The sequence below is a fragment of the Gymnodraco acuticeps genome, unplaced genomic scaffold (assembly GCF_902827175.1).
Source record: "Gymnodraco acuticeps unplaced genomic scaffold, fGymAcu1.1, whole genome shotgun sequence".
In the NCBI taxonomy this organism is placed as follows: domain Eukaryota; kingdom Metazoa; phylum Chordata; class Actinopteri; order Perciformes; family Bathydraconidae; genus Gymnodraco; species Gymnodraco acuticeps.
The window spans coordinates 3,846,813-3,871,312 of record NW_022990125.1 but is presented as its reverse complement, the minus strand read 5'-3'; the positions used below and the strand labels follow the sequence as shown (position 1 = coordinate 3,871,312).

Below are 24,500 nucleotides of genomic sequence, written 5' to 3'. Positions count from 1 at the left end.
TTGGTGAAGAAAAAGGAAGCCAGTCCTAGCTTTTTTCAGTAGATCTCCTTTAAGACTCTGGATTGAACATCTCTAATTTATATGTAATCTAAAACATATGGACAGGAAAAATACTTTTTAATGCAAAGCAAAATGTTTTATCTGTAGACCTACCTCGTCATGTATCCGCATGGTATTGATCCGATCCAGTTTACTGGTCCAGTACTGAGCTTCGTCTTCTGGGATATCTAGACCGATTGGATGGAAGTGTTAAAAAAATGTCCAGAGAATATTAGGAGGAGAGTGCAAGAGGAATAACAGACACAAGGGATAGAAGGATAGGTGAAGGGAGGTAGGTGGGATAAAAAGACAAAGGTAAATAATGGAGGAAGAAGGAAAGTGCGAAACATAGAATGTCAGGCAGAGAGAGGAGCACAGGCACTGTGACTCCACCCTTCCCTCAGTCCCACCATGCACTGCTTAATGTTGTCCCATGTTATATTCATGTGTGTTTAATAGTTTATGAGGAGGTTTCCTTTTGGAGGACCAGAAATAGAATGAACATCCACCTCAGGGGCCTCACGGGTCCTCCCCAAAGCCACAGAAAGGCAAGAAGTTGGGGCTAAAGAGGAGATAAAGTGAAGAATAGGGGAAGATCTGGCTATGGTCTCAGCCATGTTACATAACATTACATGTTACTAGTTAGACGCTTTTATCCAAAGCGACTTACATACTCAATACTGTGGGCAATACCCACAGCAATTTGGGGTGAAGTGTCTTGCCCAGGGACACAACGACATGCTGACTGCAGTGGGGTTTGAACCTGTGACCCCCTGGTCCGAACACCCCTAACGCACTAACCACTGCGCCACAGCCCCCACCCCCATGTTCCCATGCAAAACACAGCTAGTCAGTGTCAAATGTTTAAATTAAGCAATCATCTCTCAGCTTGAGTTAATCTCCGTCAGAAAGTAGTTCCTAGAAAGTAGTTCCCATGGTAACGATAGCCGATCAATCGAACACTCCTGCTACCCCGCTTACAGTTATTGATATAATTATAGTAAATAATATATTATTAACCAATTTATTGAAAACAATTTATTGAAAACAATTCTTGAATTAGGCTATTTAAATATCACTGTGAGTAATCACTGTGTGGGATTAGCGGAACAAATCAAATCAGGCTGTCCATGGTGCTGAAACATTTTGGGTTCAGAATGAAGGTGGATGTTCATGCTGCCATTAAAAGTGCAATTCTTGAAACAGCTCTCCATGAACTCCATGCCAGACTTTTTTGCAGGTGGTGCTGTGGTGTTCACGGGTAGGACTACGTTGTAGGAAGAGCTTTCCTCCAGTGGCCGTTTCATGGCGTGTCCCGGACCGGCAAAAAGCGCGTTGCTCCACACTTTTTTCCAACGCACTCAACTCGTCAGTTGAAACAGCCGCAAATCTTTCGTTGATTTTGTGGTCTGTGTCCATGTCCAACCATTCATCAATACTGAGGCACCCCAACAAATCAAAATTAACTTTAAATCTGACATTTTGTAGCTACCAATTTCCAACGACAGACAATGTATAACAGTGTAACGGCTGTGTGTCGCTAAACGTCGCTATGGAAACCACACGATGTAGGCTCATGGAAGTAGTTTCGGTAGGCTAGTGGCGTGTGTAGGCCACTGGATACTTTGTGATTAGGCACGTTCTATTTGATCGTTGTTTGATCGTGGATTCAAACACGCCTATTGACCAATCAGCGAGCTTGCTCAAACCTATGTGTTATAGAATTAAGCAATCATACACGAGAGGCCGTTCTTGAACGTCATTATTGGTACGACAGTCCTGCCAAGCGCCGAGGTCCGTACGCCTGTTCTATTACACAAACTATCATTGTAATCAACAATATCGTAAAAATAATTTCATAATGTGGTCTAATTTGCTCCCAAACCTACGCTTTCTGCTTGAGTTAATCTCCGTCAGAAAGTAGTTCCTATAAAGTAGTTCCTATGGTAACGATAGCCGATCAAACACTCCTGCTACCCCGCTTACAGTTATTGATATAATATAATTATAGTAAATAATATATTATCGCACTTTCTCCGGTCCCCGAGATTTGGCTTCCAGTAGCTCTGGAGAGAGCTTTCGTACCTGTGGCCACTAACGGTCATAATTTCTCTGCTTTGTTTCAAGACCCGCATCAGAAAGCTTTTGAATGGTGGTACTTCTCCAGTTGGTCTACCTGCTCTTCACGTAGCTCTGCATGTCGTCGTTTATGTGCTTTTTTTTTCTGGAGATAGGCACTCCTCAATCCACTCCTCCATAGTAAGACCCCCCCGGAGGTCGAAGTTAATCTTAAATGTTTCCATTTTATGCTTTGTAAGTTTGTTTCGTAACGGAAGAAATGTAAATATATTTATAAAACTGACAAGTCAAATCAAGCAATCTGATTGGTCGATAGTGTTTTTGCGGACCTCTTTGATTACAGATTTGAAAACAACGTTGCTTGCTTTAAAAGTAGCACAATTCATTATGTCAAACCTTGGAAAGTATCTAGATATCCCTGCCCTAATGCCAAAGGAACTGCACACTGAATATGTTTTGCCGTTTGATGTCTATGTCTGGACCGCTGCGTAAAAAGGAGGGTTTCTGCCCCGTTACTTCTCCGCTGCTTTCTTGTTCCAGTTCAGTGCTTGAATTGGAATGAAAAAGGTGCCAGTACTCTAAAATCAGCAACTTTTTCAAGTCAATTTTATATATACAGCCCACAAACAAGAATTTGGCTACTATAATGCTGGTGGGTTTGTCTCTTTACTACTGTATATTTTAGAAAGGTTCACTGTACTTAACATTTTTTATGATAGGCAGCGGATATGGCTAAAGCTCAGTAAGGTCAATATTAACTGAAAAATATAGCAATCAAAGTCTAGATCTTCTGCTGAAGACACATGAAGCAGAGACCTTTCAGGTGAGAGCCCCTCTGGTGGTGTTCAACATTAATGACAAGGAAACAAAGCTCTGGTCAGAAGCATTTTTTATAAAAAGCTTTAACAAAATTAAGTATTTCTGTACATTTTGAATGCAATCTAACTTTCCAACTCAGAAAACGAAAAACGAAAAAGTGCCAAAAGTCTTCTCACATGGCTGAGCTGCTTTGCAATATACTTCACCACTGAAGAATACAAATATGTATAAAGTAAACTATGATGCAATCTAACTTTCCAACTCAGAAAAATTATAAAGAGCATGAACAAAGAACATGTAAAAACAAATGCAAAATTTGCACAATCTAAAATGAGAAACTGTAACTGCAAGTAACAAAGTCTGAGCCATGGTAAAGAGTTACATTGAACACCAAGCTGATCAGATAACTCCCTGGTTGGTCTGAAGTCCTTCTATCTCCAGGATCTGTACAAATCGGCACATTATGCCAAAAGTCTTCTCACTGGGTGAGCTGCTTTGCAATATACTTCACATTGTTAGAAAAGGCTCCAGAAGGCCTTGGGGACATCAGTATCAGGGGCTGGAGCTGGACAGGCTCTTTCATCAGCACTTCTCCTTCCCTTTGCCAGCCAGGACCTCACATACTGTTCCGGATTGAACTGTCCTAGTGATGGTCCATTACATTTAATGAAAACCAGGCTGGACAGTCGGCTGACAGAGAGAGCATTCCTTTTTGCAGTAAGGATATCGTTCATGCAGCTGAATGCCCGCTCACACTCACTAGTGGAGACAGCGATGGTTCGGACTGCTTTCAGTAGAGGCTCCATGGCAGCAGGTGTACGGGATGCCCTGGTTTCCTTGTATTCGCGAAAGCCCTGAACAGTCTCTCTTCTGTCCACTTTCAGCACTTCGCACAAACGTAGCACCTCTACGTCCCCATACTGTACGTCTAACTCCTCTTCAGGCCAACTTCCAGGATGGATAACTTTCATGTTCTGGATTAGCTGATTGTCCCGGGCATGTAATGGGATTTCTCTTGTGCTGACATGAGAGGAGGTTGTGGAAGTCATTCTGTGTCTCAGATTCTCTACCATACTGCGGAAAAACTGACCTGCATGAATCTGTACAAGCCTGCCATTCTCACGCAGGGCAACACCCTTGAAGGACTTCTCAGCTAGAGCTGTATGAACTGTAGTCATGTGTGGGCCAGGCATGGTGACCATGGATTCAAAAACTCGTATTTCTCGAGTTAAGAGCCTATCTGCTATAGGCAGTGTCATCTCTCTTTTTTGGAGTTGCCGAGAGAGGTCGCTGAGCTCTGTGAGCGCATCGTACATCAGTCCCAGATTGCTGACAAACGTTGCAGATGTGAGCACATCATCCAGGCCCTTGTACTTTGCTCTGTCTCTGGAATCCCTGCTCGTGTCGTTTGCAGCATTTGTGAAGTGATCATGAAGCACTCGGTAGTTTTCCCAGACTGCTCTGACGCTCCTTTCACTTGAAGCCACCCAGCGGATGGACAAAACACGCCCTATCACCAGGAGACGCTGTCCGACTGCTTGCGCACACTGCGCTAACTGCCTGACAAGGAATAGAGTTTGTCAAAAAAGATCTGGAAATGATTGAGCCCTGAGACCTCCTTGACCACATCCCCAACTGCCAGCTCTAGACGATGATTGGAGCAGTGCCACACAAACAGGCTTGGGAATTTACTACACAACTGGGTAGCAACGCCTGTTCTCTTCCCTAGCATGACTGAAGCCCCATCACATGCAAAAGAAACGAAACACTGACCTAAAAAGTCCTCGTTAAAATCTCTTCCAAGACACTCCATTAACGCCTTTGTGATGTCATCAGCCGTTGTTCCATCCAACTCGATCAGCTCCCAAAAAAACGTTAAGGGCTCAGCATCAGCTAATGCTGAGCGTAGACACACAACAAGCACCGTTTTACCACTAATAGTGGTAGATTCATCGACCAAAACACAGAGTTTTCTTTGGTTTTCTGTAATGTCTTTTGCCATTTTTTTCTTCAGCTCATGAGCTATGTGGTCGATGATTTCGCCACAGGTTTTATTGGAGTGCAAAACCCTGCCCACGTTCAGCCCATTCAGTTTCTGTACATTCAAATCAATTGGCATGTCTGTGAATGGCCGGCTATGTTTGCCAATTTTATATGCCGTTCGAAAAACTCTGATAGTGCTGTCTAATTCAGATTTATGCATAGACTGCACTTGATGTTGAATAGTTTCACGTGAAGCAGATGTAAGGATGTCAGCAGCTTTTACATGGGCTTGTGATTCTTTATGTTCTTTGATTTTTTTTATCAGGCTAGCTTGTTGTTTGCCCTTGTCAACACCGAAATGAGACACTGCACACTCACCCCATTCAGTTGACAGTTTCAGTCCTTGTCCAGTGTGTATTCCCAAAGATTTGACATCTCTGCATATCCGACATCCTAGCTTCTTATCTTTAAGAAGGAGCCATGCATTGGTCTTGCAAAAATATTGCACCTGGTCCGTTGTCCAGCAGTCAGGTGCATCGCTTTGCCCGGTGTTGGTGGTGGCAGTTGCGCCAGCAGCAGCTAACGTTAGAGGCTCTGGAGGAGGCGGCGGAGCTAGTGCTAATGCTAATGCACTAGAACATGGAGCAGGAGGATCAACCAAAGAAAGCTCCCCATCAGACACAATTTCCAACACAGGCACAGCATTCTCTGTATTTGAAGTTTCTTCCGGCGACAACCGCTGTCTTTTTGCACTTTTATTAATCCACGCTAACATTTTAGAAATGCTAATTTGTGACGTGACTTGCTTTCCTTCTCTCGGGGGCGTGCCTGCTCTGTTCTATCACTCGACATAGCCACCCACTGGGTGGGAGTTGCACTGCATAAACACAACACACGTGCATCTAGGTATGTAAATTGTAAAGCATTAAAACATGGTTTTACTAACAGTTTTCAGTATGTTGTTACTTCGGCATTATTATTATTATTATTATTATTTTGAAACGTGTATTACTATTAAATCACGGTCAAATAGGTTAATTTTGACATAGTCGTTTCCACCACAGTATTTACATGGAGAAGATAAGCCCCGCCCCCTCTCCAGCACGTTCTGTTTGAATGACAGGAGTAAACAGCTGACAGCCGCTGTGAAACTCCAGCGGTTAGAGCGATGAGAATGTCCGTTCGGCACCTCATGACGCATCTACTGAGTACCGGGCGGCTGTATATATATATATGGATGTATAATAAGAACGGCGGGAGAGTGTTGAGTACTGGCACGGTGCATGAGTACCGGAGTACCGCCAGCATGCCGGTACTGAGCAAGAAGTGCCGGTACTCCATGGGTCAGAACCAGAAGTGCCGGTACTGCGTACCGGTGAGTACCGGCCCAATTCCAGCACTGTTCCAGTTTGAAAAGCAAACTGCTCGGCCAGAGAGCTTGCTCACACCTATGTGTTATAGAATAGGTATTCTATAACACATAGGTGTGAGCAAGCTCTCTGATTGGTCAATAGGCGTGTTTGATTCCACGATCAAACAACGATCAAATAGAACGTGCCTTTTCACAACAAGTTAGTATCCCACCGCGTCTGAGAAAAAAAGTATACCGTTGGGTATACTGGAACTGGAACTGGAACAAGAAAGCAGCGGAGAAGTAACGGGGCAGAAACCCTCCTTTTTACACAGCGGTCCAGACATAGACATCAAACGGCAAAACATATTCAGTGTGCAGTTCCTTTGGCATTAGGGCAGGGATATCTAGATACTTTCCAAGGTTTGAAATAATTAATTGTGCTACTTTTAAAGCAAGCAACGATGTTTTCATATCTGTAATCAAAGAGGTCCGCAAAAACACTATCGACCAATCAGATTGCTTGATTTGACTTGTCAGTTATATACATATATTTACATTTCTTCCGTTACGAAACAAACTTACAAAGCATAAAATGGAAACATTTAAGATTAACTTCGACCTCCGGGGGGGTCTTACTATGGAGGAGTGGATTGAGCAGTGCCTATCTCCAGAAAAAAAAGCACCTAAACGACGACATGCAGAGCTACGTGAAGAGCAGGTAGACCAACTGGAAAAGTACCACCATTCAAAAGCTTTCTGATGCGGGTCTTGAAACAAAGCAGAGAAATTATGACCGTTAGTGGCCACGGGTGCGAAAGCTCTCTCCAGAGCTACTGGAAGCCGAATCTCGGGGACCGGAGAAAGTGGAGCAATATTCTCACCACGCCAAGCAACAGCCAGAACAACGTCAACCTATACAAGTAACCACGTAAGCCATGCTACTGATGCTGGACAGTTTTTCAGTGGGTGCACAATAAACGGCAACATACAAATGAATGTAAATAAATAGCCAAATAATGGATCAACGCTCTCTGTCTAATATGTTCGCTAGCTGTTAGTGTTGTTGCATAGCAACCACCTCACACTATGTTTCGTGCAGAAGGCAACGGAGGGACTATTTTATTTTGAACATCATTATTTACTAATAAAAACTATTTAAATTAGAGTGTGTATTTTTCTTTCATATTGCCACACTTGGTAACCGTTTTATAAAAGCAATAGCTCACTTCAGGCCGTGATATATGCTCATATCACAGCCAGGCGCGCCGGATTCATTTTAGAAGTGGGGGGGCCAAAAAAAGTGCGTGTGTATGGCCCAATCCCAAACCACGCCCTACACCTACACACACACCCTCCGTGACGGAGTGAACTCCGTGGAGTGACACATGAGGCTCCCTCCTGTCAGATGGAGGGAGTAAATACAGCAGCAAGCTTTGGGACAAACTCCCCTCTCTCTGGCAGAAACAGGAAATGCGTAACTGTATGTAGGACTAACAACGGTTTCAAATCAGCATCTCTTAGACAAAACATTTAAATGAATAACTCAAATAAAACTCCAAACATCTTTGGTTACTTTTTTGTAAAGCTCTTTTAGTTTTAAACCTGATGTTTATAAGCTTCTTAGTTTTTGCAATAGTCTGTAAATATACACAACTTTATAATAAAATGCACACATTTACATTTTTCTAGACTAAACACAGGTATGATCCTAAGTTAAAAAAATATGAGGTTATCATGAGGTTGTTAACATCGCAATTTATCACTATCGTTTAGTGGTTTTGCAAAGAATGAACCACTCTCTGTTTTTGTACCATTCTGCGTTGAAGTACCTTCTCTTTGCTCAAATAATCTACTAGCGGTCTCCTTTTTTCCGATAGTTAGCTGTACAGCTTTACCCGCCTCAATGTCCCAACAACAAACCTCCATGCAGTCGGAACCAGCCTGTTTCGGTTCAACGACGGCGGCGGTGGTTTTGACAGTTTCTGCGGCCGCAGAGGTGCTGCTTTTGGGTTCATCTGGCTTCGCTGTTTCTATGATTGATGAAGGTCCAGGCTCCGGAGATGTGGATGTCAGGGATGTGACCTTCCAGTTGTTACATTTAAGTTTAGATTGACTGTATTTGTGACCTGCTCCATCGAAATCAGTCGCATTGACCCGAAGACACATTTTGAGTTGAAAGAGGATATTCCTAGCTTTCTAATGATATCAGGATTGTTTTTGTACTCCAAATATTAAGCGAAATATGTCACATTATATAATGACTATCACCGAGTCCTCATTTTGAGAAAAAGGCCTTAAAAGTTTCCTCTTCTCTGGAATCCATCGATCTGATTGATTATTAGTGGAGCAAATGATCAAATAATACGGAGGGAAGATATTTTCGTTTGGAGGGGAAGCTCGCGAGTGTGTGTGTATACGTGTGTGTGTTTGTGTAATTTTGCGTTTGTGTGTATTGTGTTTGTTTCCCGGGGAAAACACTCACAAGAAACACCGGCTGTTGTTATGCCTGCTATGACGTTAAATTACTCCGTTCTCCGCTTGTAATTATGCCGTTACAAGCTTCAAAGTTGTATTTATCATCTGAATTTGCCGAAACAAGTTTAATATTCTGAAAGCCAAGACTTTGTTTAATTAAAATCAGATGAAAACAAACTGTAACGGACCCTGCCGTGTTATCTATGATTACTATACTCTTACATTCATAATTTCAGCGGAGGGAGGGGGGCGGCTTTGCTGGAAGAGCAGATTGCGAGTGAGAGGTGCCTGTCTTCGTCCCTTTACAAGCTTCAAAAATGTATTTATCGTGTGATTTTGGAAATAAAAGTTTCATATTCTGAAAGCCAAGACTTTGTTTGTTTAAAATCAAACAAAACACCCGAACCCTGAAAAAATAGTTTTTTACGTAAATCCACGTTTATTCTGAAATGAGCCGTTGCGACTTCCGACTGATTTCGATAGAACGGGTCACATTTAGTTTTCTTCTGCGCTGGTTCTTCTGACATGTTTGCAAGTGTATATATTATTTCTAGGTTAACGGCTGACACACACAGAACAACGTAACAAATAAAGTAAACAACGTAACAAATAAAGTAAACAACGTAACAAATAAACAAATCTAAGCTTTTTTATTGGTTGTAATTTACATGGATACATTTGAATGGTGTGACAATGTCCTATTTGATTGGGTTAAAATGTACATATTCTTCCTGTTATGTCTGCCTGCTTTATTTTTACCTAATGCAAAGTTACCTGCTGCTCCATCGAAATCAGTCGCATTGACCCGAAGACATATTTTTGATTCCTAGCTTTCTAATGATATCAGGATTGTTTTTGTACTCCAAATATTAAGCAAAATATGTCACATTATATAATGACTGTTACAGAGTCATCATTTTGAGAAAAAGGCCTTTAAAGTTTTCTCTTCTCTGGAATCCATAATTTCTCATCATCAATCATCATGATTGATTATTAGCGGAGCAAATGATCAAAATAGTACGGAGGAAAGATATTTTCGTTTGGATTACTGCACTCACGAGAAACACCGGCTGTTGTTATGCCTGCTGTGACGTTAAATGACTCCGTTCTCCGCTTGTAATTATGCCGTCACAAGCTTCAAAGTTGTAGGCCTATTTATCATCTGAATTTGCCGAAACAAGTTTAATATTCTGAAACCCAAGACTTTGCTTATTTGAAATCAGATAAAAACAAACTGTAACGGACCCTGCCGTGTTATCTATGATTACTCTACACCTTACATTCATCATTTCAGCGGGCGGGAGGGGGGCGGCGCTGAGGAACAGCAGAGTGGCGAGAGCTGTCATCTTCCTTTTACAAGCTTCAAACATGCCTGTAGCTAGTGAGATTTAATATAACAATCAAAAATAACAAAATATACACAGCTAGATCAGATCACGTTTTAGATGCGACTTTAGAGTAGAGGGGAATTATTGAAACGGGATTTGTACAGTTTTCCGCGGCACAGTTTCATGGAAACACATCAGCTTTTGGACGACAGTCAATATGGATTCAGGAAAGATAGATCAACATCTATGGCACTAATGGAATTAAGTGAGGAAATAGCTAACTGCATGGACAATAAAAAACAAGCAGTGGGAATATTTATAGACTTACAAAAAGCATTTGACACCATAGATCACAATATTTTACTGAGAAAACTGGAACGGTATGGCATCAGAGGGGTGGGATTAAACTGGGTGAGAGATTATTTAAGCAACAGACAACAATTTGTTGAATTTGTTGAAAACATAAAACAAATCCACAGATACAATTAATACTAGATAACATACACATAGAAAGAGTATATGAAATTAAGTTCCTTGGTGTGGTTTGAGACCACAAAATCAGCTGGAAACCTCATATCACTCATGTAAAAGCAAAACTGGCTAAAACTATCGCAATATTGGGAAAAGCCAGATACATTCTGGACTATAACTCATTGTATACTCTATATAACACACTAATATTGCCATATCTGATTTACTGTGTGGAGATTTGGGGAAACACGTACAAAACCAACCTACAGCCGTTATGCACATTACAAAAAAGGGCTATAAGAGTTATCAATAATGTTGGATATCTTGAACACACTAATGTATTCTTTTTGAAGTCACACATATTGAAGTTCATTGATCTGGTTACATTTAAAACAGCAGAAATCATGTACAGAGCCAGACATAATCTACTTCCTAGGAAATTAAAAACATTGTTCATAGACAGAGAGGGTGGGTATAATTTGAGAGGAAATCTACATTTTAAACAACTCAAGGTCAGAACAACTCTGAGAAGTATGAGTTTAACAATCTGTGGGGTGATTTTATGGAATGGTTTGGAGCAGGAGTTAAAACAAAGCACAAGCATAATTCAGTTTAAAAGGATGTACAGAAACACTTTTTTGGAAAAATATGAGAATGAAGAAAGGTGATTGAAGACGAGAAATTATTGTATATGTATGTATAAATGTAAATCTAAGTAGGAATAACTTGCATAATGATTTAAAGGACAATCATTGATCAAGTAAGGGGTGGGAATTAATAAGCATTTGCTTCCTCCTACTCCCTTTCGGACACATATGATTTATTATTATTATTAATATGAAGACTTTTGTTTTTTTTGTTGAATATACAAATATTACCATGAATGTGGATAAATACTGTATTATAACAATACGGTATTCTGTTTTTCACATTTTTTATTTGTTATTTTTGAATCTGTTCGAAATAAAGACTGAAAATAAATTTTTTTTAAAAAAAATCTGCTGCTGCGAAAATGTGGGGCAGGGCTGAAAAGTGGGGGGGCCAATGGCCCCCTGGCCCCCCCGCTTCCGGCGCCCTTGATCACAGCTAAGGGGGTTGTCGACCCTCCGCTTCGCCCCTTAGCTGTGATATAATGAGCATATACCACGGCCTGTCGTGAGCTATTGCTTAAATATACTGTACATATTCATTCTTAAACATATATGAAATAGCACATGTCCAAGACCAGGACTTACATTTTAAATGTAACCTTTGTAATGGTAATTTGTGAGCATTTTAATGTTATTAACTGACTTTTTATACTTACAGTGTATTATTTTGGTATAATTACCCAAAAATGCATAAAATGTATGATGTTAAGATAAGCATATCTCACAAAAAAAAGCTAGAAATATTTTCTACCTAAGTAAAATTACATTTAGCCGATTTAAAACTATGGTCGCCAATGAGTGGAACCGTGCTACAACGGCCGAAAATATTTCCATTAGGAGAAACGTGCTGCAGTTTGAAAATAATAAAAACAGAAATGTGCAAAAACACATGCAAATGAGGAAACATCTTCAACAACTCGGAAACGCATGCACAGCATTTAGGAAACATTCACCAACTTGACGAAACATGTGCAGGGTTTACTAAAACACTGCAAGAAACACAACCGAAATGGGGACAATAAACACATAGCTTTGACTGGTGCACTTGTTGACGTTCGGGGATTTTAAGTTGGCCAACTGTTGGTGGAAATGTACCTTAAATGTGAGTTTCATCAGCCTATTTTACAACAATGTGATAGCAGTTAGCTACAGTAGCTAGTTGCTTTCATACCCAATAGCAAAAAAAGACTTGGAAAAAGTAGGGACAGATCTCTTTTCCCTATCAAGCAAAGTTTTGATGTATATATATTTTTATCCCAATCAATAAAAATGTCTATATATTATTAAGTTCTGAGATACTTTAACTAAGGCACACTACTCGTTGCAGTGTTGTTATTTTAAGTAAATCAATGTTCGCAAAGCATGCATTGCTGATGTTGTCATACCAGTTAATGATCCTCAGTATACCAGTCAGGCCCAGTTCAATGGACTCCCCCGACGATTCAAAACCTGCTAAAAATGTCATTGTTGTAAAGGCGACCCCTATCACTGTCAGAGTATTGCAGTACACCACTGCACATCAAAAGTTAAATGCCATTCTCAAGCTTCGTTTTACTTCAAAGGGAACAGTCCAGTTATGCAGGCAGTTAAGAGAAAATCAAGAGAAGCCAACAGATACATATCGTGATAAACACGAGCAACTGCTATCTTTTTTTGTGTGTGTTTCGCACAACATATGGGAAACTATAAAGAACAAGCAAAGAGTATCTGCAGGAAAGGGATTGGAAGAACCTTTCCATCAACAAACGAGCGTTGACTCAGGGACAAAAGGACAACATAAAGGTAATACACTGTTCATCTGACCACTCATATCAAAACCATGTCTTGGTAACAAGAGGCCCAAGACACACAGAGACGCCTGAGGAATATACTATATATTGATGTTTCAGCATAAAAAGACAATAATATTGGCTTTTTAAAATACATTTATCCTTTGTCTTCAATTTGGTATAAATGTTTTAGAACTACAGTTCCAAATATGCTCTGACGGATGTAAACAGGAAGTACAAAATGTTACATTTCAGGTTCATATGTGTATTTTGTGCCTCTACTGTGACATGTTTGCATTTAATGTGATTTAATGTGCTCTGCCACTTGACCATATACAACAGAGCCGGCCAGCTAACCAATCAGAGCAGACTGGGCTCTGGTTTCAGACAGAGGGTGAAAAGAAGCACTGCAACACAGGCAGTATGAGAAAAATGAAGCTCCTATTGTGCAATCATAGATTATTGTTCCGCACATTACCGCACCAGTTCAATAATACAAATAAAATAATGCTAGTTACATCAACATTCCGCCAAAGGATGCTACACTATCAGATCTTCTAAGCTGCATTAATATAATGGCTATGTCACTGTGTTTGTGTGTGTGTAGTATTTTGGATAAATGTGTCCGTGAACACATACATACCAAAGGGCAGCTCAAATCGGGTGTCCAGCAGCACTTGGTGAGGAGTTGGGTTGGAAGTTCCACAGATCTCATCCTCCTGCATTAACACTTCAGAGTCAAGCGATGCCCATTTCCCTGGTCCCTCCTGAGAAAGAGACACAGGGAGAAAGAGAGAACAGATAAATAAAGGAAGAAAGACACATTCATTGAGGAAAATGAAGGGTGTTTGCTGGCGAAGGAGGGACATTCTTCAAGAAAATTGAGCAAAGATGAAAAGATGAAAAACTGAAGAAGCAAGGGCCTGGCAGTTCAGACCATGTTAGAACAGAAGTGAGAGTTTACTGTGCTCAAATTTAGGGGGGAAGTAAAAACACTGGGGGATGCATTATTTATGAATACATAAGTGCTGCTTGCTCACTTCACTCTCCAGAAAAGAAATGAGTTTTAGAGGCGAGACAAGCTTGCTGTAATGAGTTAGCACCTTGAGAGAGAGCTTTTTTTAAACTTAGCTGACAGGTAAAGATCGTGTTCATTTCTCTGCTACTCTACTTCCTTGTGCTAAGGTACATTGAAGGCAAGCTACAACATATTATTTGAAGAATACTGCTGCAAGAGTGTGAAGCTTATCATATATGATAATATAGGGGTAAATAAGTAAATAAGCTGTGTATACCATGGAAACATTTAGATAAGGGCTTTAAAATAACCATAATTAATACAGTGCAAATTGCTTTAGTTAATAGTTATTTTACTGTTAACTATTAACTGATAATATTGAAAAAACGATTGTGTACAAGTCCTTATTGATGCTGTAAATCTTATCTTTAAATTATGTATTGTAACATAGTTGATAAGAGAAGATAATGACATTCTGATTGCTATTAACAGTTAATTGTTGGACAAGTTATAACATACATATTATATAATATCTTAAGTATGTGTTAATGATTACCAAATGAACATTAAAAATCATACTTTACATAAATAATAGCATTACTTATAATAAGTAAACATTATTTAATTACAATATCATTGTTTATAAACAGTAACATAACTATGAACTAAAGTTTAATTCATTATCTATTTAATATTTAGTAATAACTTTTAGCCATCCCTGCTTATACAAGTAGTAGTTTTAGTTGTCTGCGAACTGTGGAGGCCTACTCCCACCTGTCGAGTGCGGCTGTACTGAGGTGTTTTTCCTCCGGAGACGTCGCGAAGAGACGGAGGGGCTCCACCTGTTGCTGCATGCGATCTGCGATTTACGGAGGCCTGCTCATCGCGAAGAGACGGAGCGGCTCCACCTGTTTGCTGCCTGCGATCTGCGATCTACGGAGGCCTGCTCCCACCTGTAGAATACGGCTGTACTGGAGAGGTTTTTACCCCGGAGTCGTCGCGGAGAGACGGAGTGGATCCACGCTTCGGGCTTGGCCTGCTTCCACCGGACGTGTGCTGCTGTGCGGAGGAGGATTTTACCACCGCTGGGGCCTGCTTTCCACCTGTCCTGGTTCTGCTGTTGCAGAGGCCTGCTTTCACCCCGGGGATACCACGGAGGGACCGGAGCGCTTCCACGCTGCTGTTTTCGCCTGTCCTTTGCTGCTGTGCTAATTTTGCTCCAGGAACATCGTGGATACTGTGTGCTGGTCTGGGAAAATGGCCCATATCGGGATTCTGCTGTGCCTGTTAACTGTTTTGGACTATGAGAAGATCTCTAGTCATTCTGAGAAGACTACTGGATTCAGGTCTGTTCTGCCACCCGCAGTGGGCATCCCCTGCAAAGGTTCGGATGTGTTGCTCAAACAATTACCGGTTGCCTTGTCACAGTCAATCTGCTCGACAAAATATGTTTGTCTTTTTTATTTTCCTGCGATGATGGTTCTTCAGGACTGCTTCTTAAGCTCTAATCACACTCTCGCAGACTTTTCCGGTGATTCTAAAGTAGATGACAATGTATTTGTGTCGTTTAAGAGGAAAAGATGCCTGTTTTTTTTTGTTTTTTTTGTTATTACTGTCAGGAAATGTACAACCTAACCCTGGTCCGCCCAGTAGTAGTAGTAGTCAGATCGCTACTCCTGCTGATTTTAAAGCTAGGTCTGGGTTGGGTTTCATCCACTTGAATGTGCGCAGTCTGTTAGGTAAACTAGATTTTGTCCGTATCTGGGCAAAATCGACTGACGCTGACGTCATTGTCTTATCAGAAACATGGCTAAATAAATCTATTTTGGCCTCTGACATTGCCTTAAATGGTTTTAATGTGTATCGTACCGACCGGCCTAAAAAAGGTGGTGGCGTTGCCATTTATGTTAAGAATAAGTTCAGTGTAACCACATTAGTTTCCAAATCGATCAGTAAGCAATTTTAATTTTTAGCCTTAAATATAGAAGTGACAAAGGGTCAACAGGTCATGGTCGTGGGCTGTTACAGACCCCCCTCAGCTGTCAAAGACTCCTTGTCTTCACTAGCAAATCTTTTATCACAACTAGACTACAAGGAAATAGTGCTACTTGGAGATTTTAACTGGGACTGGTTAACTGCAGTGTCAGAGGATTTTAAAAACCTTTGTATCTCTTTGAATGTTACTCAGATTGTTGACAGTCCTACTCGCCCAAATATTAAGTCCCCTAATAAATCCTCCCTAATTGATCTCATTTTAACTAATGTTCCCCATAAATATTCATCTGTGGGAGTATTTGCAAATGATCTGAGCGATCACTGTGTTGTAGCCACAATTAGGGACACTAAGGTCCAAAAGGTTAAACCTCGCATTATCATTAAGAGAGACAAAAACATTTTGTTGAGCAGGGTTTTGTGCATGATCTGTTTGATTTTGATTGGGGTAAAATCGATCTGTGTGCTGATGTGGAAACCGCATGGTCTTATTTTTATCTAGGTTTTATGGAGATCATTGATAGACATGCACCCCTGCGTACATTTAGAGTAAAGGGTCGAGACAATCCTTGGTTTTCTGCTGAGCTGTCTAGTCTCCTTAATGAGAGAAACAAGGCCTGGGCAAAGGCTAGGCAATCAGGCTCAGAGGTAGAGTGGCTGCGTTTTAGGCAGCTAAGGAATAGCTTCACTTCAAATGTCAAAAGTGCAAAGTCGAAGTACTATTTGTCAGTTACCACAGAAAACCTAAATAATCCTAGGAAATTTTGGAAAGCAATAAAAATCGATATCCACCGGTGAGATCCGTAATGAGCTACCTCCGTGCCTTACCACAGCATCTGGCACTATATCGGACAGGGCCACTATGTTAAATTGCTTTAATGAGCATTTTGTGTCCTGCGGTTCTATGTTTGATTCTGTGACTAACTCTGCTTCTGTGAACACCCCAATCCGTGACTCTGAACAATGTGGTCTGGAAAACCCTTTCAGTTTTACTCCTTTTACTGTCAATGTTGTTCATGAAGCCTTATCTAAGCTAGATCCTAAGAAATCGGCTGGCCCGGACAACGTAGAACCTTTCTTTTTAAAGATAGCTGCAGATTTTATTGCTCTTCCTCTTACTACTCTTTTTAACCTCTCCCTCAGCACAAATGCAATTCCAAAAGTATGGAAGTCAGCTTATGTCTTGCCTTTACTAAAAGGAGGGGAGGCAACTATTTTAAATAACTATAGGCCAATCTCTAAATTGTCAGTTCTGGCGAAGGTGCTCGAACGCCTAGTGAGTGAACAGGTAAAGGTGTTTTTATGTAAAAATGATATCCTGTCTAAACATCAGTCAGAATTCAGAAAACAACATAGCACCATCACTGCCACAATGAAAGTGGTGAATGACATTACGAGTATTTTAGACAATAAGCAGAGTTGTGCAGCTCTATTTATTGACCTTTCCAAAGCGTTTGATACCGTCGATCATCACATCTTATAGCAGAGGCTACTCAGTATCGGCATATCCAGCCATGCAGTGGGTTGGTTTGTGAACTACCTCTCTGAAAGGTCCCAATGTGTTCACTTTGATGGGCTGTCTTCTGAGTGGTTAAACATTGCTAATGGTGTTCCTCAAGGTTCTGTTTTAGGTCCACTTTTATTCTCCATATACAGTATATCAACAGTTTAGGTGAAAATGTGGATGAAGCTACTTTTCATTTTTATGCTGATGATACCGTGATGTATTGTGCAGGTCCCTCCATTAAGGAGGCTGGTGTTAAATTACAGGCTGTTTTTAACATTATTCAGACTCAGCTTGCTGAACTTAAGCTTATTTTAAATGTTGATAAAACCAAGGTAATGCTATTTTCAAAAGCTAAAAAGACACCAGAGCCTGTTTTGGATATTGTTACTATGCAAGGACAAGTACTTGAAGTGGTTACCAGTTATAAATACCTGGGTATCTGGCTTGATGATTGTCTTACTTTTAAGCTTCATGTCAATAACCTGCTTAAAAAGCTGAGGGTTAGACTAGGTTTCTTTTTCAGAAACAAGTCCTGTTTCTCTTTTGAAGCCAGGAAAAGGCTAGTCAGTGTGACCTTTTTACCTGTGCTGGACTATGGTGATTTGATCTATATGAATGCACCTGCCTATTGCCTGAACAAGTTAGATGCCGCCTATCACAGCGCACTGAGATTTGTCACAAATTGTAAAGCACTTACTCATCACTGTACCCTGTATGCCAAGGCAGGTCTGCCATCACTTACTGTAAAGAGGCTCAGTCATTGGTACACGTTTATTTATAAAGCTTTGTTGGGTAAACTCCCATATTATATCTGCTCTCTGATAACACAGAGAGTTGCAAGCAGCTATTGTCTGAGATCGCATGATGTAGTATTGTTAGATGTGCCAAGAGCAAGGACTGTCTTAGGTAAGACAGCTTTTATGTGCGCAGCTCCATTTGCTTGGAACAATCTTCAGCAAGAATTGAAACTGAGCAATCTCATTCCTCTGCATGTTTTTAAAGCTAGACTAAATGAAATGCTCGTTGATACTATGGCCACTTGTAAATGTCTATAACTATGTAAATGTATCCTGTAAATATAATGTATAATGTCCTTTATTGTTTCATGTGGAACCTATATGCTGCAGGTCTCCCTTGAAAAAGAGATCTATGATCTCAATGGGACCAATCTGGTTAAATAAAGGTTTGAAATAAAATGAAATGAGGGGCAGTATGTTAGAAATTAAAATCAATGTTTTTAATGGCATAAAGTACCTTAAACATACCGTCAGTTTAAATGCTGTTTTATACTGAAAAACCAGAAGTTCTTGTGCACAACCAGTTGTTAAGCTTTTATTCTGAAAATCATTCATCTCCGGTTAGCATTTAGCATGAGGCTAATATACCATTTACTATAGAGGTGAATTTCGCAGCGATATGATATGATGTTGCACACCGAAACCTACTGATTTAAACACTACAACTATAGACGTTGAGATATTATTATTGTTGAATATTAAATGAAGGTACAGTTTATTTGAGCACGTTATTATTTACAGATGTGGGTAGCATGTGACAACATCCGGAACGACCGGAAACCAAACTGCCATGAAGTATTTCCTGTATTTTTTGGAGTATTGATTACAGCGTTTAGAATGTGTTAAATGAAAAGTCATGAAAGAGTTAAGGAGGAGAAAAGGCGTGTTTAGATATATATTGAATGTACAATGTCTTTATCCTCTGATATGCGTAACAACGGACATTAAATACGTTTTCTCCCTTATCTTTCTTACAGTGCAGACGCTTTTCTGCTTGCTCCTGCCTCTGCTTACTTTTTATGCTGATTTTCCTATTCTTATTCTCTGAAAACTTCGAGCAGCGGCTCCTGGACATTAACTTATCACTGGGACAGTTCATCTTCGTAAATAGACGGAGGGTTTCAGCCATATTTCACAATTTTTACGACGACGTCAGTCTTACAGTAGCGTGGCCTAGCAACAGCTAAAGCCTGGTAGGCTACTGCATGCTATTTAGCTTAAGCTAGTTGGTAGCAAAAGGCCTCCGTTCTCTACAGATGACATCCACAAAATTATACAGAAGATGGCTGTGTTGGAAATGAAAATGCAACGGTTGGAAGTCAACGTGGAAGTGAATGGACTATGTCGTGGGAATGACACAACTTTACCAGTGTTGCAAAAATAATGGAGAAGGGTATGCTAACTCACAGCTAGTTAGCAGCTACAAGGATTCCAAGGAACAGGAGGGCTGTGTACTGGGTAATAAATCTACAAGTGGTAGTCCTCCCTGGAACTCTCTGGGTGCAAAGCCTAAGAGTAAATCATTTCCATGGGATTTGGGAGGACGGATAACAGGCGGAGCCCAGCGCTCTGAAATCTGTGATGCGACCGGCTGGCCTGCATTGTTATCACCCAGGAAGAGCGCCTCTTCAACCCCTATTCATACTAGGAAACAGCAGTGGACAGCTGCTAAAGGGAGAATTACAAACAATCTCCTAAACCACCAAGTGTGTCAATCCAGAACAGATTAGCTCCGCTGACCGAGAACCGGAGATCTCTTTCTGATGACCTGGATAACCTATCCTCTTCACACAGCAGGGTAAGGACCAATAGCTACTCCAAAAGTAAAAGGCCAGAGGGAAAGCTAACGACTGGGCCTGAAACTCTGATTGTGGGTGACTCTGCTGTAAGAGATGTAAAAGGTCTGTGTAATAAGAACAACACCAAAGTACTCTGTTTTCCCAAGGATGTGGTCTCTGACTTGGCTGAGAAGATCCTGCATATTGGGGCTGAACATCCGACTGTGAAGAATGTGGTACTGCACATTGGAACAAATGATGTTGTGAAACAACAGTCAGAAGTGCTGAAAGAAGACTTTAAATGTTTGTTGGAAACTGCCAGCTCTCTAAATGCAGAGGTGTTCATCAGTGGCCCTCTACCGCCAGTCAGAAGAGGAGTGGAGAGATTCAGCAGATTGTTTGCACTGAACACCTGGCTTTCAACTGTCTGTACTGACCATTCTGTTCATTTTATTGACAATTTTAACTTTTTCTGGGATCACAGACATCTTTTCAAGGCAAATGGAGTTTGCCTGGACAAGTCAGGAGTGAAATTGTTTATCTCTAACATATTCAACTGCCTGCGTCATCAATCTGTTCCCTCTGCCAAGGACAAGCGGCAAGAGGAATCAAAACAGGAGAAAGACACATCGCTCAGAAAACACTGAAGAATTATCACTGCACCCGCCTGAGGAATGTTCTGATTATGGGAGACCTATGAGACACATGGAGGAGTCTCCACTGCCCGTCACCCCCCCCCCCCCCCCCCCCCTGTCAACGCCTTTGAGGATACTCCGTTCACCCTTTCACCCTCGCCCACCCTCCTGGAGATCGCTGAACACACAAAGGAGATACAGAGGGTTGGCACCGATTCCTTCCTGGAGTTCAAAGACCAAACTAAGGCGATACGCAGGATTGGCAGCATGTCCTTAACCTCCGCTCCTCAACGACGCCCACCAAAATCACTGCAGAGACGCGCACCATCTCCCCCGTCTTCATCACCGCGCCTACGTCAATCACCTCCCCCCCCTGGCAGCATGTCCTCTACCCCCGCACCATCTCCCCCGTCTCCATCACCGTGCCTACGTCAACCACCTCCCCTCCCTTCAAGAAAGCATCTGCAGTCTCCGAAGCCTGATAAGGATGTGTATGTACAAAACACAACAAACTCTTACTGATATGTGCTGGGTCCAGGCTCAAGGGCGTATGGCACTCTCAACTCTTTTCAGGACATGTCGGGGCCCTGCCTGCCAGTAGCTTTGCCGATATCTGTGTTGATAGGTAATAGATTAAGAGCGGTGAATCATCTTAGAAACAGGAAGTGCTCAAACGTTTGTGTGAGTTTATCTAATTTAGCAGTGATTCCATGTCATCCAGAGCTTATTACAAAAAACATGACTGATAGTGTGTTTAACAAACTTAAACTAGCTTTATTAAATGTCAGGTCTTTGGCAGGAAAAACATTTTTAATCAATGATTTTATCACTGAGCACAATCTCGATTTTATGTTTTTAACAGAAACTTGGATTGAACAAAATAACAGTGCAGCTGTTCTTATCGAATCAACCCCTCCCAATTTTAGTTTTATGAGTCAGGAAAGAATGCATAAGAAAGGGGGTGGAGTTGCTATTCTGTTCAATGATTCCCTTCAATGCAGGAAGACATCTTATGGGAACTTTGCTTCTTTTGAATATGTGGCCCTTCAGCTGAAATGCTCCTCTCGAGCTCTGTTCCTAAATATCTATAGACCACCCAAATACTGTGCAAGCTTTTTTGATGACTTTACTGAACTGCTGTCTATAGTGTGTATTGACTTTGACCGTCTAGTCATTGTTGGTGATTTTAACATCCATGTTGACAACCCCCAGGACAGAGGGGCTAAATAACTGTTTTGTGTTCTTGATAGCTATGGACTGACTCAGCATGTGACGGAGCCCATGCACAATAAGGGGCACACTCTGGACTCTGGACACTTGTGGTGACTGATGTTGCATTCTCTGACCATTCCTGTGTTTTCTTTGAGAGCTCTATTTCTGTTCACAAAAATGTTCAAAAAGAGGTACACACTTGTCCCTGCTAACATCTCAGTAAATGAGCTAGTAGATCATTTTAATTCAAAAATTAAAAATGTTATAGATGCCATTGCTCCAACTAAGGTAAAGGAAGTGTCTGGCAAGAAAATATCTCTATGGAGAAAGGCCATGACCGTGAAAACAGAGAAAAAAGAGAATGTCGAAAAGCTGAACGCAGGTGGCGAAAAACAAATCTCCAGGTTCACTTTGAAATCCATAAAGAGAGACTTGGCCTTTATAATTTGGAATTGAAAAACGCACGACAATCGTTCTTCTCTGACATCAAAAACAACGCACGTGGCTTGTTCGCTACCGTCGACAGACTAACTAACCCCCCAGTGTCAGTAGCCTCTGAATTTCTATCCACCAGGGCGTGCAATGATTTTGCCTCCTTCTTCACTGACAAAATTCAGAAAATCAGACAAGCAGTCAGTGCCTCTGCATCAGGAACAGCAAATGTGTTGTCTCTGTGTCCACTTAACATCAATTCAAACACCATGACACAATTCCATCAGATTAATGATAAAAACCTAGAGGACATTATACAACTTCTGAAATCCTCCTCCTGCTGCCTTGATATTATTCCAACAGGATTTTTCAAAGATGTTTTGCCTTGCATGGCCTCAGATCTACTTCATATAGTAAACAAATCTCTTCACTCAGGTATTTTTCCACAGGCCCTGAAAACTGCAGTCATTAAACCGCTCTTAAAAAAGAATAATCTAGATGCTTCAGTAATGAACAATTACAGGCCCATATCAAACCTCCCATTTCTAGGTAAAATCATTGAAAAAGTTGTTTTTCAACAGTTGAGTAATTTCTTGCATTTAAATAACTGTTTCGATGTGTTCCAGTCAGGCTTTTGTCCAAACCACAGCACTGAGACTGCTCTTGTAAAGGTCTTTAATGACATCCACTTAAACACAGACAGTGGCAGAACTTCAGTGTTAGTATTATTAGATCTCAGTGCTGCGTTTGACACTGTTGACCACAAGATATTACTAGACCGACTAGAAAACTGGGTGGGACTTTCGGAAACAGTTCTAAATTGGTTTGAATCCTACTTAAAGGACAGAAACAACTTTGTTTCTATAGGTAAATACACATCTGAGTTGACAAATATGACATGTGGGGTTCCTCAAGGCTCCATCTTGGGGCCTCTTCTCTTTAACATCTACATGCTACCACTGGCTCAGATAATGAAAAACAACAAAATAAGTTACCATAGCTATGCAGATGACACACACATTTACGTAACAATTTCACCAGGAGACTATGCTCCAATTCAAACACTGAGTAAGTGCATTGAACAAATCAATGACTGGATGTGTCAGAACTTTCTCCAATTAAACAAAGATAAAACTGAGGTAATGGTTTTTGGAGCCAAGTCAGAACGTATAAAAGTTAGCGCTGAGCTTCAGTCTGCAATGTTCAAAACAACAGATAGAGCCAGAAATCTAGGTGTAGTCATGGACTCTGACCTGAGTTTCAACAGTCACATTAAAACAGTTACTAAATCAGCCTACTATCACCTAAAGAATATATCTAGGATTAAAAGACTAATGTCACAGCAGGATTTCGAAAAACTTGTCCATGCTTTTATCTTCAGTAGACTCGACTACTGCAATGGTGTCTTCACAGGTCTCACTAAAAAATCTATTAGGAAGCTGCAGCTGATTCAGAACGCCGCTGCTCGAGTCCTCACTACACTAAGAAAGTGGATCACATCACTCCTGTTCTGAAGTCTTTACACTGGCTTCCTGTGTGTCAAAGAATAGATTTCAAAATACTGCTGCTGGTTTATAAAGCACTGAATGGTTTAGGCCCAAAATACATTTCTGACCTCCTGCTAAATTATGAACCATCCAGATCTCTCAGGTCTTCAGGGACTGGTCAGCTTTCTGTCCCCAGAGTCAAAACTAAACATGGTAAAGCAGCATTCAGTTATTATGCTCCAAATATCTGGAACAAACTCCCAGAAACCTGCAGGTCCGCTGCAACTCTGACTACTTTTAAATCCAGGCTGAAGACTTTTCTTTTTGTCGCTGCTTTTAATTGAACTATTCATATCTTAGACTGCACTGTAACTTTTATCCATGTACTTTTTCTTTTAATGTTTAAATTGAACTATTCATATCTTAGACTGCACTGTAACTTTTATCCATGTATTTTTTCTTTTAATGTTTATTTTATTAGCTTTTCTTTTTAATGACTGATTTTAGATGCCATTTTCTTAATGTCTTTCATTTTTTGTAAAGCACTTTGAATTGCCTTGTGTTGAAAAGTGCTATATAAATAAACTTGCCTTGCCTTGCCTTGTATCCTCTGATATGCGTAACAACCAAGCGGCACACTGTGGGGTAGAGCCGGGAAGCCAATACGGAAGTGCC

General features: G+C 40.8%; 1 protein-coding gene across 1 annotated transcript in view; it reads right to left on the bottom strand.

Annotated features, from left to right (window-relative positions):
* LOC117546433 (protein unc-13 homolog A-like) overlaps window positions 1–24,500 on the bottom strand; it is a 130,581-nt gene that overhangs the window by 7,136 nt on the left and 98,945 nt on the right. The window contains exons 5-6 of the mRNA XM_034216664.1: window positions 13,611–13,734; window positions 154–227 (exon numbers count right to left, since the gene is read on the bottom strand). Of these exons, the coding sequence (XP_034072555.1) occupies window positions 154–227; window positions 13,611–13,734 (198 nt within the window). The remainder of the gene's footprint in view (window positions 1–153; window positions 228–13,610; window positions 13,735–24,500) is intronic.